The 15,259-nt window shown below is 38.0% G+C and overlaps 1 protein-coding gene across 3 annotated transcripts in view; it reads right to left on the bottom strand.

Moving 5' to 3' along the window:
* spega (striated muscle enriched protein kinase a) overlaps positions 1–15,259 on the bottom strand; it is a 67,551-nt gene that overhangs the window by 38,593 nt on the left and 13,699 nt on the right. For 2 of the 3 annotated variants that reach the window (XM_056459742.1, XM_056459744.1), the window contains 4 exons: positions 9,288–9,392; positions 6,911–7,040; positions 5,099–6,225; positions 3,186–3,332 (listed from right to left, as the gene is read on the bottom strand). In XM_056459742.1, coding sequence (XP_056315717.1) covers positions 3,186–3,332; positions 5,099–6,225; positions 6,911–7,040; positions 9,288–9,392 — 1,509 coding nt within the window. The remainder of the gene's footprint in view (positions 1–3,185; positions 3,333–5,098; positions 6,226–6,910; positions 7,041–9,287; positions 9,393–15,259) is intronic. The other variant, XM_056459743.1, reaches the window with a different exon arrangement.

The raw sequence follows: 15,259 nt of genomic DNA, 5'->3' as shown, positions 1-15,259 counted from the left end.
TTCCAGATTGATTGAGAATCGGAAGTTTGAATTTGAATTGAATTAGAAATGATGCTTGGTGATGACCCCAGCTGAATTGTGAAATTATGATGCACGGTTGGAGTTGCAGGGAAGATGAGAAGCTCGTGTTTTTGCCTGATTAAGCTGTAGGCGACGATCTTTTATCCATGCCAAGATTTTTCTCCAGTCAGTGTGATATCTGTTCAGTTACAGTTGGATTATCTGGTTGAAATAAAAATATAGTGGTGTGTCATTGGCAGAGCAGTGGTGAGAAAAACAAAATCTGATTGTATGATGGTCACAGTGTTGTTGTATAAATTGAGAATAGGATGAGTCCAAGAACTTTGGTGACCAGCAGCTGGTATGCTTTACATACCTCAAGAGAACTCTGTAAGATTTGTCATTGAGAAAAAATGTAATCAACTAATTTGGGTTTCCAATAATGCTCATTGAAGAGATGGACAGCACTTACAGAAATAGGGAAGGACAGTTGTTCAACCTCTCTAAAATTTGTACAAAAGAGTCATTAAATGATTAATTCCCTGCCAGTGTAAGGAAGGGATAGAAAAAGAGGGAGAAAAAGAGTGAGACGTGAGAAATGTGAGGAAGCAAAATTAAGAGGGGAAACTGATTTGATGAACAGTGAAGGTTCTGCAGACTCTGATCAACATTTTTTGGAAACAAAACCAAACCACCAGCATTTATTTCAACTGGTTTCAGGAATCAGAAAGCTCTTGAACAATTCAGTTCACATGAAGAATCAGATTGTCACAAGACAGCAGTAACAACATATGTACTGTAAATTAAGATCAAAACAAAAGAAAGCGAGAACAAATCTGTTAAAAGTCATTGCTGCTGTGCAGCTGTTGGCAAGGCAGGGCTTAAGAGGGCATGATAATGATGAGGGGAATCTTCATCAGGTGCTGAAATACAAGGCAAAAGAACATGTGTCTCAGTAAATGGTTGTCAGGTAAAGGACTACACTTCAGCTCAAATTCAGTAAGAGCTGCTTACTCAAGTGGAGTCAATGCCAGCAAATGGAGCATTCCAGGAAATGCTTTTCACTCTGTCAAGTGGAATCCACAGTGAAGAAGTTTACTTGTTTGTCTACGCTGCAAAGGGGCTTGAGTTACCACTGCAGCACTGAAGAAGGTTTTCAACGCTGGACTCAACAGCGCCCTGGGAGATGGTAATGCTAGAGGAGACGGAGGAGGAATATTGGGTCTGCTTCACCCGTAACCCACCCAGAGGTGACTGAACCAGCTGCAGACTCTCACAACCTTCCTGGCTGCAACACCAGTTGCTGAGGCACCTGCAACAAACACTGTAGCACTCCTAGGGGTGGTGGAGTGCATTGCAGTGTCAGAAGTTTTCCCGCCACCTCACTCGTGGAGTATAGTGGGTAAAAGGGCTCTAACCCCAGAGCACCTGCCATTGTCAGATTTAGTCCCAGAGTACCAGCCATTGTCAGCTCCAACCCCAGAGTGTGGCTTGCTCTGCTGGTCCCAGCCCCATGCCCTGCCTGCACCACCCATACTACTTGCCCTGCTGGCCTCACCAAGCTCCTTGCCTTCCCTGCAATGCCCAGACTCCTTGCACTGGTAGCCCTGATCCGAATCCTTGCCCTGTCTGCAATGCCAGCCCTGATCCGAATCCTTGCCCTGTCTGCTATGTCCATACTCCTTGCCCTGCCGGCTCTAGCCTGGCTCCTTGACCTGCCGACTCCCCATAGGCTTCCACCCTTGCCTGCCCCTGTCAAGCTCCCTATACTGCCTGTACAATCCTCCCTGGTTTGTCAATGTTTCTCCCTGGACTGTCTCTTCAGCTTTACCCTGGCCCATTAGACCCACCCTGGTCTGTCCCTCAAGTTCCTCCCTGAACTGTCCCACTTGCTGCACCCTGGACCCCTGCTTTGTTTAAAGAATTTGCCAAATGTGTTCAAGGGTTCATTCAAGCTGTAAAACACCAAATGTTCCACAAGATGGACAGTTCACTTCAGTGCTATCCATACTTTTCTGAATCAGTATGAGTCTGTAATGCGTGCTCTGAATGAAATGGCAGCTGGCATCTCACACAACTAACAGTGCAAATGAACTACTTGACTATTGGCTGAATAGCGTTAGTGTTAGCTGTGTGTCATATACACAAGGAAAACTTGATCAGCTAAAAAAAAGAAAATAACATTGCTCAAAAATATGTGGCCTGCAAGGAAATCCCTAATTTCAGCTTAGATTTTTGATTAAAAAAATCTCACTTCAATTTCGAAAACGTTAAAAGCTTATGAATGCACAGATTTACAATGATTTTATTTAGATATTTGTATAAAATGTTTGTTGTATATATTTACTGCAGGTGCAATTTGCATACATATTTAACAATTTTTTCAACTGTTATGAAGATAAACTTCAAGTGTAGTTGAAAAGAAATAATGCTAATATAATAAAATATCCTTATTTTATTAAAACAATATAGATTTTCATAGTTGTCCCAGAGCCACAAGTGCTAGAGTATTTTTTAACTTTTATTATTTTTTCCACAAAATAGGTTTCTATAAGTTATTCTTGCATGTTCGCTAAATTACCAATAGGGTGTTGTAAAATGGCACTTGTTATTCCATTTACAACAATATTTAATATCATTTAGAAAAATATGCCCCCCCCCCCCAAAAAAAAGTGTGTTGCTTTTGTGTAATGATTTATCTCAGAGCAGTGCCCGCCTTAAATCTATTTAAATTAGTTATTATGAAACCCTTCTCAGATGACACAAACAAACAAGCATGAAAGTCATCTGTTGTCTAGTGATGGTCATGCTCATGTGCAAAATTTGCATATGCTGCACAAATTCGGTCATGTATACATCATGGCTTACCCTACAGGTTGAGCATTTTCATTGGATCTGCACTTTATTTTATTCATTTATTTTTTCTGAATTGATTTTATGTCATGGAGCCACTGATATTGAATATGCAGTTTGCATTGTTATATTATTAATTCTATTAAATCATAACCCATACATCTGGCTTATTAGTTGACAGAATTCTCCACCACTGCTAATTTTCACCCACATTTGGTGGGTGGTAATTTTAAACAGTGCCATGATATGTGTTAATTTGTTGTGGTGACTTGTCCACTGTTACTTGTTATTATTTGTTAATGATGGCATAGCTTAAGTCCTAGATATCTTACCTCTGGCAACAGTGTTTTCCTTGATGATGCACTGAAGCATCACCCCTGATCTAGCAGTGCCCAAAGCATCGTTAAGAGGGAGTTCAGACATTGGAGCCTCTGCTATGCTCTTTTCCACAGATGTGTGGGAATCATCTGATGGGTCTTCTGGCAGAATCAGGTAACAGTTGTTGCACATAGACCAATTGACAATACAAACATTAAAGCTTTACCATGTTTAATCATCAGTCTCTTTTTTTTTTTTCAAATACTGTAAATTTATGGCCCGTTTTCACTGAGTGGTTCGGTAGAGTACGGTTCGGTTCACTTATGGCAGTTCCCACTGTCAAAAGGTACCAAAAAACAAACCGTACCACATTACTTTTTTTGGGTACTCTTTCCGAAGGGTACCTAGCACAAAAAAAGGGTACCAAAAGGTGGAGCCAGACATGCAGCTGAATGCTTTTGGTTTACAGAGATATGTCACTAGCACGTGCACAAGCCTGGAGAATGTAAACAAAGGAAGCGTCATTTTTAATTAAATACACCGCCAAGACATTATATTGCAATAATATATACATACATATATGCCATGGTCGACCCGAGCTCAAACAAACCTTGTCGTCTTCTTGATGAACAACCACAAAGCCAAGAAGAAGAGCAGAATCTACCCTGTGTCCTGTTGTTGTTTACGAGGCCATCTAAAAGCGCGAGTGGTTTCACTTTCTCTCGAGAGCTTGTGTGTGCTCGCCGTGCGTCTATATTTGAAATGACAAACTTGAGCTTATTATTTAAGTGCTTCTGACATCCTTTCAGAAACGGACAAACGCAAGAGAGAAGCGTGAAAAAAGCCCGAAAAAACAAAGAAGCAAATGCATGTATGTTTTGGATAATTGTGAACTCGGAATGACAGGATTATTTTCTAACAATATGTTAACGTTACATATTTGCTGGTGAAGATTAAAGATACAGATGAGAGGTTTGCACTGACTGTATGTTTTAGGTTGATTTTTAAGCCACATAAGACCTAAATGTATGTTGTATGTAGTTTTTCTGTAATTGGTAACATTTCGGAGACTGTTGGGGACTGTATGTGCTGAAATGTGTTGCATTTATTTATTAATTACGCCTACATTACAGTAGGCTATTTTGCATTGATCATTGATCTGCAGTTATAATCAAGTCATATTCATAGAAAGGTTAGTAATGAACATTTACTGTATACACATATATTTATGTGTATAAAGCATCTGTTTTGTGAGAAGTGCTTCTCGTATGATATGTAAACGACTCAGCTTTCCTTTCATATTTCCTTGAGCGACAATGACGTCGTCTGCAACTTTCTGTTGTACACCACGTCTACCAAAAGGGTTCCATTGGTCCCCTTTGGCAGTGGAGACACAAGCCTGTGAAAGGTGACCCGTACCGAACCGTATCGTACAGTGTTGTACCACTCAGTGGAAGCAAGGCATTAGTGATCTAAATGCTGCACAGCATGACAGAAATAGGAATGAATGCATTAAAATATATCACAAAGACATGTTTAATGTTTAAATCTTAAAATTGTTTTCTATTTAATTGATCAACAAAAACATTGAATTAGTCTTTGAACATTGAATTTTAGTCTAAAGAAATTAAGGGTCAGATCAAATTTGTGGTAAATCAGCATTATGCCACAAAGAATGTTGATTGGATTTAACTTGTGTTGAAACCAGAATATTCTTTTAAACATTTTTTAAAATATATTTACAGATGTTCAACCAACAAACTGAAAAGATTAAGACTTAATGAAAATGTTATAACAACATTTGCTAAGCATTAGTTACTATATATTTTATCTGGCCATTCATTCATTCATTCATTCATTCTTGAATCAATTCATTCAATCATTCATTCATTTAAAAAATAGGAAGAAGTTAAGGAAGAACTTTTACCTCTGTTTTGTTTAGTTATTTGTCCTTCCTTTTGGTCCCACTCTTCATCCACAGGCTTATTTTCAACCACAATAGTAGGTATGGTCATTTTAAATGGTGTTGGGAGTGTGGAAATTGATTCTAATAACCTTGGAGGCTTTTGTGGGGCTTGCACCAAACCACCTTGCACCATAGCTTGGCCAGGTGATTTTGGCCATTTCCTGGAAACATTTGTCCTAGGCAACAGTGGTGAACATTGCCCTGGTATGAAACTGACCTTTTCATTGAGGACTTGCCTATCTAACAAGCCTGTAGGCTTAGAATTTTCCCCCTGGTTTTCATTCATTTTAGGGGGGGTTTCATTTTCAGGCTGTTTTGTTTTCTCTGCCAGATTAATTTTTGGTAATTGGGAAGATTGCTCCTTTAGCGGGGTTGTCCATCTTTCCTTTGCATCTGGTACAGCTTTTAAATTAGTGAAATTCTTTCCTGTTTCTTCAGTCTTCTGAATTACCTGGGTTGGAACTGACTCTGTGCTGACACTGGACTGCTTGTCGGTTTGGGTGAGCTGCTCCATTGAAAAGGCTTTCTTGATGTTGGACTTTCCAACTAGTTTCTTTATTCTGTGAAGCTCTTCTGAGAGTTTACTCTGAAAATTTTTCTGTACATAAGTTGACTGTTCCTCAAGAGACGATGCTTTCTGCTTGAAGAAAGACCTCTTGAGTGCTACATCACTCTTGGTGTTGTCTTGAAATTTCCCTACTTTACACTTCCCATCCTCAGAATTGCAAGTTGATGTTCGATTGAAACCCCAAGATAATTTTGAAGACACCTTTGGCATGTTACTGCTGTGGCTTTGTTCTTCAAACGCTCTCACTCTGTCTAAAATTTTGGAACTTGCTTGTGACACCTTGGGAGTTTGGATAGAGGATGGATCTTGTGAACCACCGCTCTGATATGAAGCTGTGATTTTTGAAGATATAATAGGAACTTCAGCTCCATTCATAGCTGTTCTGGTGCCTTTAATCTTTGTTGCTGTTGAGTCTATTGTTGCATCTACATCACTTTGGGTAATGGAGCCTTGAGCTTTGTGAGGTGGCTGGGTTTGGACAAATGGTGAGGCTTCGCTTGTTTTAAAATCCAATTGGCCCCTGAAATGAGGGTGGTTATGGAAGATGTTGTGTTATGACAGAAAATAAAAATGAAAAGAATGGGTGCACAGATTTGCTACTCATGCGTTTTTTTAAGTGAAAGCATGTTTAAGTTAAAGAAACCAAACGAATCATGCATTGAAAAACACATCAATTGGTGAAATATTTCAAATGTGGGAGCTGAATAAATCAAAAAGATTGCAATTAGAAAACAAAATAAGTCACACCTAAAGCAATGCAAATGTGTTTGATAGAAAATACTTGGCACAGAATATCACAGCTTATCAAAACATGATGCAGGTGGAGTCGAAGTAAAGTAGAAATAAAAATAACTACATAAACATAACATCACTTATATAAAATGTAACAGTGAATGAATATAAGGCAATGAAGATGCTCTAAAATGTTTGTTTTGACTTATTTAAAGCTAAATGTAATACATTTGTTCTTCTTAATTCGAGCCATTTTGTTCCTTTTCATATCCAGGCATGTCAGCAACGCTCATTCTTGAACACTATAAATGGAATAGGCCCTTCTTCTATAGAGGCTCAAAACACTGCCATAGTAGTCACTCGCTAAGGACATACTCTCCTCTGACCCCACTGCCACATAGTACACACTTATTTGTGAAGCTCGCACAAGAGCTTCAATCCCCAGGTGTCGGACTGGAGGGCTTTCAACACACCCAGCATTTGCTTGCCTGCCAGGTGACAAAGGATCCTGCAGACCAGGAGCTCTAGAGCCCAGGGTTCGCATCTCCCTCTCCACTACTAGTCCATCAGATGGAATATGGGAAAGCATTGCTCTCCCTCTCCCTGAAAATAAATAATAATCTGTTATAATATAAAAGTTTTAAAGCCACCTGAAATGGAAATTATTTTTGAGGTGGTCACAAGTAACCTATATGTATATATACATACACCTTACACCATACATACACCTACACATATATATATATATATATATATATATATATATATATATATATATATATATATATATATATATATATATATATATATATATATATACACACACACACCTTTACAGGTACATTTTAATCTTAACATGTTCACATTTGAACCCTAAAGGTAAATAACAATACCTAAAAAGTACAAATGTGTACTTCATGCACTGTAAAAAAAATCCAACTTTTTTTTGTTGGTTTGGCAAAAATCAGTCAAAATGTCTGTATAACTACATTTAACACATTTACTTAACCTAAATCTAAAATTTCTTCATTAACTTAAAAAGATTAGTTTTGTAAGCAAAACTTTGCAAGTTCACCTAAAAAAGCTTCAGCCAACTTTAAGTTTTACTTTAAGTTGAGTTAATCTCAGACCTCCTCACTTGAAAAAAATAAAGGTTGCAGTATTTATAACCCTAACAACAATGACAAAAATAACAGTAACCCCAAAAATAATATTGTTGACAATGTTAATGTCATTATTATTAACAACAACAATAACAAAATACACTTAGCACATGTGAACTGTTCATTTGTATTTAACTGTTTTGTGTATATATATATATATATATATATATATATATATATATATATATATATATATATATATATATATATATATATATATATATATGGATGTTTTTCAAATGCCTAAAAAGATCAAATAATAAATTGAACCTTTAAAACAACTACCCAAATGATAAATCAAACGCTCAAACGATCAAATAATAAATCAATATGCATCCTCAAATGAGAAATCAAATGTATTTGATACTTAACTTTCATAAACAACTCAGTAAAATCCTGTAATAATTAAATGACAAATCAAATGCTCAAACTATAATTCAAATGGAGGAATCAGTTTCTGGTTCCTCCTGATTACACACACACAGCTGGAGGCTCATGATGGATTGATTACTAAGACTATAAAGGCACCTCACTCACACACTCTTTGCTGTGTCTTGTTTTTTCCTGTGAAGCACTACAAAGCATTTTTCTCTGTTTGTTCTGCCATGTTTTGATCCATGTTTTGTTTACCGTTATTGTTGTTTTGCTTCCTGTGCTGTTTCTAATTATGTGTCCAATAAATGATTTGTTAACATTTGTCTCTGTTTTATTTTCTTATTTTATTTTATTTTTTCAATTGAACTATGTTTGTTTGTTCTGATAATGAATTATTTCTTAGTACTAATTTCCCCCCCAAAATTTTGTTCATTCAACTTCAGACACTTTAGGTCAGTGCAACTGATGTTTTCAAAAGTTGAATAAACAAGAAAAAATGAAAGGAAATAAGGATTTATCAGGCATTTCAGATCTGCAGACAAAAAAAAATTTCAGTTGGCACAACTTAAAAAAGTTACAGAGTAGTTCACCTCTCCAGAAAACTAATAATCTTATGTTAACCCAACTAAATGTTTTTTTTTTGTATTAATGACAAATAGTTTTAGGTCAGTGCAGCTGATGTTTTTAAAAGTTGAGTGAACAAGAAAAAGCGAAAGGAAATCAGAATTATGTTGTTGTTTTTTTGTTGCACTGGCTTAAAATTGTTTACAGTGTGATACATGGTTCATGGTAAAAAAAAAAAAGAGTGTAGGTAACGCTCGAGTGGCATAAGCTACTGACAACAAAGAAGCATGGAAGGAATAATATTCACGAGTCAGCATGGACCACAAAACAATTGTACACAGTTCAATTGCTCTGAATGCTGTATTTTAAAGCAGATAGATGGTTAGACAGACACAGCCTTGCAATAATAGACTGTGGCTATCAACAACTCTGGCTGATAAAGCTGTGATATAAACCAAACACTTTTAGCTTTTTTTAAAGATCTATTTCAAGGGGACTTTAAACATCTTTGTCAGTGCATTATTTACAAGATCTGATAAATTAACACATTAACTGTCTCAATAGCATAATATTACATTTATGGTTTGCAGTTACAATTAACATTTTTCTTGGAACAATGTTTCTGAAATCACCATTTGTAAATAATTTGGCTGGGGAAGTGTTTTGTGCTCCATTGTGGAATATGGAAATTTGGTGTTACAAATTGAATATTACTGACAAGAGGGGAAATCTGTCAAGATGTTCTTACCCGTGGGTTGACTGTTGATTGCTTCCCCCTGGGGAGGCATGAATTGTTCCTTCATCTCCATGGAGACCTGAGGCTCCGCACTTTCATCCTCTGTACTGTTTGAGTCTGAAGGGGTTCAGAATGAATTGAATATATTATTATATTATTTTTATTGAATATTTACTCCAACTGATGCATATAATATATATAGTTGAAGTCAGAATTAGCCCTCCTTTTCCCCATTTTCTGTTTAAGTAATAAAAGACTTTTTCAACACAGTTCTAAACATAATAGTTTTAATAACTAATATATAATAACTAATTTCTTTTATCTTTGCCATGATGACAGTACATAATATCTTGCTAGATAACTATATTATATAATATGTTACTGTATATTGCATGGTTGCAAACCCATTCAAGAGCCCAGTTGCAAGAGATGAGGATTTTAGTAATGCATAACAACAATTACCATTGCTTTGCTTCCTGCACAAGCGAAAAACTTCACTTCCATAACGGCAGCAAGCAGAGGTGGACAAGAAAAGACTGTTACTATAGAAACCAGTGTCTGCAGACATGCACTTGTGTGGGAGCATATACATAACACACACACACACACACACACACACACACACACACACACACGCACGCACGCACGCACGCACCCACACACACACACACACACACACACACTAAATGTTATCATTGTACAGCCTTAATCTGTATGCCACTCAATTTCTTAGAAGTAACAAACATAATATAAATACATTCAAGTGTTAATGTAGTGTCTAGTAGCTAGTCCGTTAACAAATCTCTGCAGAAAATATTCTGCAAAACATAAATTCTGTAAAACTAGATTGTATTTCCTACAAAACAGGTTTGCCCATTTGACAATTTTGCCAGAAGCAAAACACACCATGAGTGAATCTCCCAAACGTCCAGCTAGAATGCCCAGCTCTCTGGAAAGACAAAGAATAAAACTGTCTGTTAATTGTGGAAACCCTAAATAGTCCTGATTTTTTAAAGCCTGCTTGATTATAATTTTTTTTTGCCTGTAAATTATTTGATTATTATTCCATAACATACAGTTTAAGGGTGATGGTAACCCCAAAATTGTTCAAATGATCTTATATCCTATTTTATAATCTTACTTTTACTTGCTACCAAGCAACTGGGTTTTGAAGCTATGGACATAGTATCTTCATGTCTATTTTATCACTGCCTGATCATTTTATGACTCTCCATAATAACAGTAAACCACTGAAAAATGATCCTTACTCTTAATGAAATAACATCAACAATTGTCCTCAGCAGCTCTGACTCAAAGTCATTGCTCTGGCTGTACATAAGAAGCGCACTGTTACACAGCTGGGCAAATATCTTTAAAAATAAACTATAACATAACTATCACTTATCCTACTAGAAACATAATTAATAAAATTAGCCAATTACAAGTAAACTCTCTGATCAAATATACTTTCCCAAGCCCATGTCTCTGGATAGAATGCTTCAACTCACCTGGAATCTTTTCTTTGACCAGATTTTCTTCATGACCTCACATGAACTTCCCTCAATCTCCAACTGAATCTCCCTTTTAGAATAAACAATAAAGCCAACTGTCGTGTTTCTGTAGAGAATACCAGCTGTCTATTTCTAATCTGAATCCTGTTTATTACTGATTCCTGTGTGCATGCCTTATAGTTTTAGTTGTGCCGTTGCCAGAGCTTTTACCTCAGGAAGAATGTACCAAAATCCATAATTATGCAAAAAGCAATAGAAACAGTACAAACATCCGATCATGATCCTCATATGACAGATTCAGATTTCAGAGTTTCCACATAAGAAAAACATTCCTCAAGTAAACAACAAAATCCATGCTCTTTCACATCCCCCAAGCTTAAACAACAAACAGAAATTCCAAGTGATAAGATATTCCAAGTCACAGCAGGTGGTGGAGGTCAGATGGATCCTGGTCACAACAGAAGGGATGAAAAATCCCTTTTACAGACACCCACTTGCATTCTCTCAATCCCCTTTGGAGATAAAGAAACGGGGGAGAGAGACAGACTAAAAGGATAAACAAAGAACAAGCGATAGCCAATAACAGGCAGTTTGTAGTGCAATCAAAGCAAAAACAACATTTTCAGCAGGCTGTGTCTCTGTCTTTTTTCGCTCTCATCTCTTTCTTTGTCTCTGGTGCTGGTGTGAAGAGAGAGACTATTGGTCTCAGCGCAAAGCATCAGTTATATATTCTGTCAGGCTGTGGTGACGTCACGCTACTCCCATGTCGATGGTGCTGCTTCTGGAATGAGAAAGAGGGAAAGCTGGCACTGAACATTAACTTTCCCCTGTCATGCTACAATGATCTAATTGCATAGATCATTCAGTGTATGCAATGAAAAGATGTATATACCTAATTGTATCCTACATAAACTTAAAATTCTGTGCACTGCATGGAGTATCTTATTCAACCACTAACTTGCACCAAGGCATCAACAAACCCACAGAGTGTAGAATAATGTTAGAGATTGATTTATTTTTTTTCGTATTTGTCATATTTCATATTTGTTATGCAAATTAATTCTTATTTTTTTATTGTAATTTGTAACATTTTATTTCAGTAAGACTTTAAGTCAGTAGCTTTAAGTTTAAATAATTTTGCAAATTATGCAAAGCCAGATGACTGAACACATATGAGCTAAAAATTACAGCAGAAACCCTACAAATGTAAAATGTGGCACAATGGGAATGCAGCTAAATCAATGATAGTAAGAAGAAAAGGCAGCCATGAATAGGACACCATAGATGCAGCTAGAGAGTTTTGTTTGTTTGCTGAGTATGTGAAGTGTCCTTGATGAGCTGGATAACAAAGAACAGGCGTGTGTGATATATTGTCTGGTAAGAGACAGTGGAAAGTGGGAGGAGGCTGAGAGTCAGGCAAAGGCGAGTTAAGGCTGGTGGAAAGAGATCTGGGCATACAGTATTAAGCTCTCCTGACAATGCGCAAATTAAAGAACACAGACGCAGCAATGTGAATTCCATAATGACTACAGTGATCTACCCAGGGCAGCGCAAATTTTAAATTTAAGCTGAAAGCAGCGATTATGGGGCCAAGCACTACAGAGGAAAAATGATGAGCAAGCATGGAAGTGAGGATCAAACCAGCTGCAAAAATTAATATAGACCTTTGGAGACACAATGGTTGAAAACTATAAATACAATCATTGCCTTTAATGTGACGTAATTGCTTATTACTTTTGGCCAAAAAATGAATTGATATCAAATTTACCTAAAGTAATGAATGTGGAGAAAACTAAACCCTTTAAACTGACTATTTTCAAAATGGCCATTGGCTTAAAATGCCCAGCATGGAAAAATTTTACATCTTTCTACTCAGTATGTTGCTCCAAATCTAAAGAGAAAAGCCTTTATTTTTGGCCAAACTGTTCAGAAATTAATAGTAAAATTTACTTTAAAATCTTTGTCTGGGTGACACTGCTCTTAACAAAATAATATACTATATTGCCAAAAGCTTTGGCACATCAGCCTCTTCGTGCACAAGAACTTTAGAGACATCTCAATCTTTATCCTTAGGTTTTAATATGGAATTGGGTTTTATTTTTATTTAGGCTTAAAAACACTTTGAAATGAAAATAAAAATGGCCATATTCCCTTCCTTTTCATTAAATTCATGTGCTGTTGCCCTTCTCATGCAACCCTCAAATCAGTCAATTCATGTAACAGTGCTGACTCATTCACGCACTTCATAGAAATAAAGAGAAAAAGAAAATGTTTCCCAAACGACTTCCCACAAGAAGCGAAAGTAGACACATTGGTTGCATGTTTTAACAGACAAATTCACATAATATGTAAAGATGTCCTTCTTGATGTGTTTTTTTACTTTTTAATTACTGAGATAAGTAATTAAATGCTTTCATTTTAGATCTGTGCATTCTCAAAGTGACACCTCTGTTATTTCAAGGTACAGTAGGTGATTATCTTCAGAAAGTTTTTGTTGAGCTGGTTGAAAATCTCTTCACATTCCAATAGTAATAATTAAAGTAAATGATCTAAATGTATTTATATGTATTTTTATAATGTGGGTAAATCATAGGACTAAAAAATGTTTGTCCAATTTAAAAATATTGGGCCGATAATTACGATTGGTAGCCCAAATGGTCTGTAAACAAATTTTAATTTGTGTAATACAAATTTTAATACCTATGCACCTTGTTCTCACAGATAGTTATGTCATTTGCGTGTTCATGTGCAACGTGATGATCTATAATTGACAGAGAGAGTGACAGCAGACAATTTTGACATCAACCTAATTTTATGGAAGACCAACTTGGCATTGTATTCATGAAAAGAAAGAATGTTTTTGAAGATGCAGAATCAAAACTTTTCTAAATCCCAAATCAATATCGCAGTTACTTTTGCATGCTGGAGGAAAATAATGTCCATCGCTGCATCAGGAGGCGGGGCTGTCATTATCTGAAGAGGATCCGGACCCGCTCCCTCCCTTTGAGGTGGTGAGCGAGGCAACGGATCTAAAAGCAGATATAATGGCCGTGCTTTCCCAGGCTGCTTCGGCAGTGGGTTTGGAAATGGTTCATCCTCCAGCCTCACGGCCGGCTTTTCCTGGTCAACTCCGATACGGTCAGCTTCCATCCAAAGCATGTAGGTTATCTGTGTCTCTTTGGGCCAGAGGCTGCAAGAGGGTGGTTCTGACCCAGGTTTGATGCATGAGCTCTGCACCGCAAGTTGGCTGTGTGTGTCCTGGGAAGGAAGATGGCCATGCTAGTGGTCCAGGAATCCCACCTCTGGCTAAACTTGGCTAAACCGCTGCCTTCACAAGCTGCCATTCAGAATGCTCCCGCAGAGGCATATCGTCTGTTACATCTGTCCGCAGGATTGGTTTGGAGCAATAGACCTGAAAGATGCGTATTTTCATGTCTCTATTTTTCCATGCCACCGGCAGTTTCTGCTATTTGCATTCGAGGGTCAAGCATGACAGTGCAAAGTCCTTCCTTTGTCTCCATGAGTTTTCACCAAGCTTGCAGAGGGTACCCTAGCACCTCTCCGGCTCGCGGGCATCTGCATACTCAATTATATTGATGACTGGCTGATTATAGCTCAATCACGAGATCAATTTTATGTACAGGAACACTTCCGGCACCTTGACCTGTTGTGGTTTTGGGTCAACAGAGAAAAGAGCAAGCTCACCCCCATGCAGAGCATCTCTTTTCTTGGGTTGCAGCTGGACTCTATCTCCATGATGGCATACCTCTCCAGAGAGCATGCTGAGCTGGCCTGTCTTAAAGAGTTCTTCAGGAAAACTGTGGTCTTCTAGGGCATATGGCATCCGCAGCTGCTGTCACGCCACTTGGATTGCTTCATTTGAGACCGCTTCAGCATTGACTTCACGATCGGGTCCCCAGATGTCGCATGGCAAGCGGGCACACACCAGGTGGCTGTCACTCTGCTTTGTCACCGAGCTCTTGGATTGACCCTGCATTTCTACAGGCCAGTGAGCCAATAGAACAAGTGTCCAGGCATGTCGTCGTTTTGATGGATGCTTCCAGTACGACCTGGGTGGCCATGTGATGCAAGCATGCACCTGCGAGTCCGTGAAAAAGAACCTGGTTGCATTGGCATATTAATTGCCTGGAGCTGTTGGCAGTGTATCTCGCTCTGCGCTGTTTTTTACCGGTGTTAGAAGGGAAAGATGTGCTGATTAGGACGGACAGCATGTCAACGGTGGCATATATCATCCAGATGGGGGGTATCTGCTCTCACCGCATGTCTCAGCTCGCTGTGCAGATGATGTGCTCTCACGGCAGCTTCCACGCCCAGGAAAATGGAGGCTCCATGCAGAGTCTGTCCAACTGATATGGGTGCGATCCTCTGAGCAGCTCTTTGTCTGTTATGGTAGTCGGCAGAAGGGAAGTGATGAATCCAAACAAAGGTTGGCCCACTTAATAGTGGATGCCA

Source organism: Danio aesculapii, chromosome 6, assembly GCF_903798145.1.
Source record: "Danio aesculapii chromosome 6, fDanAes4.1, whole genome shotgun sequence".
Taxonomy (NCBI): Eukaryota; Metazoa; Chordata; class Actinopteri; order Cypriniformes; family Danionidae; genus Danio; species Danio aesculapii.
This window is presented reverse-complemented; position numbering and strand designations above follow the sequence as displayed.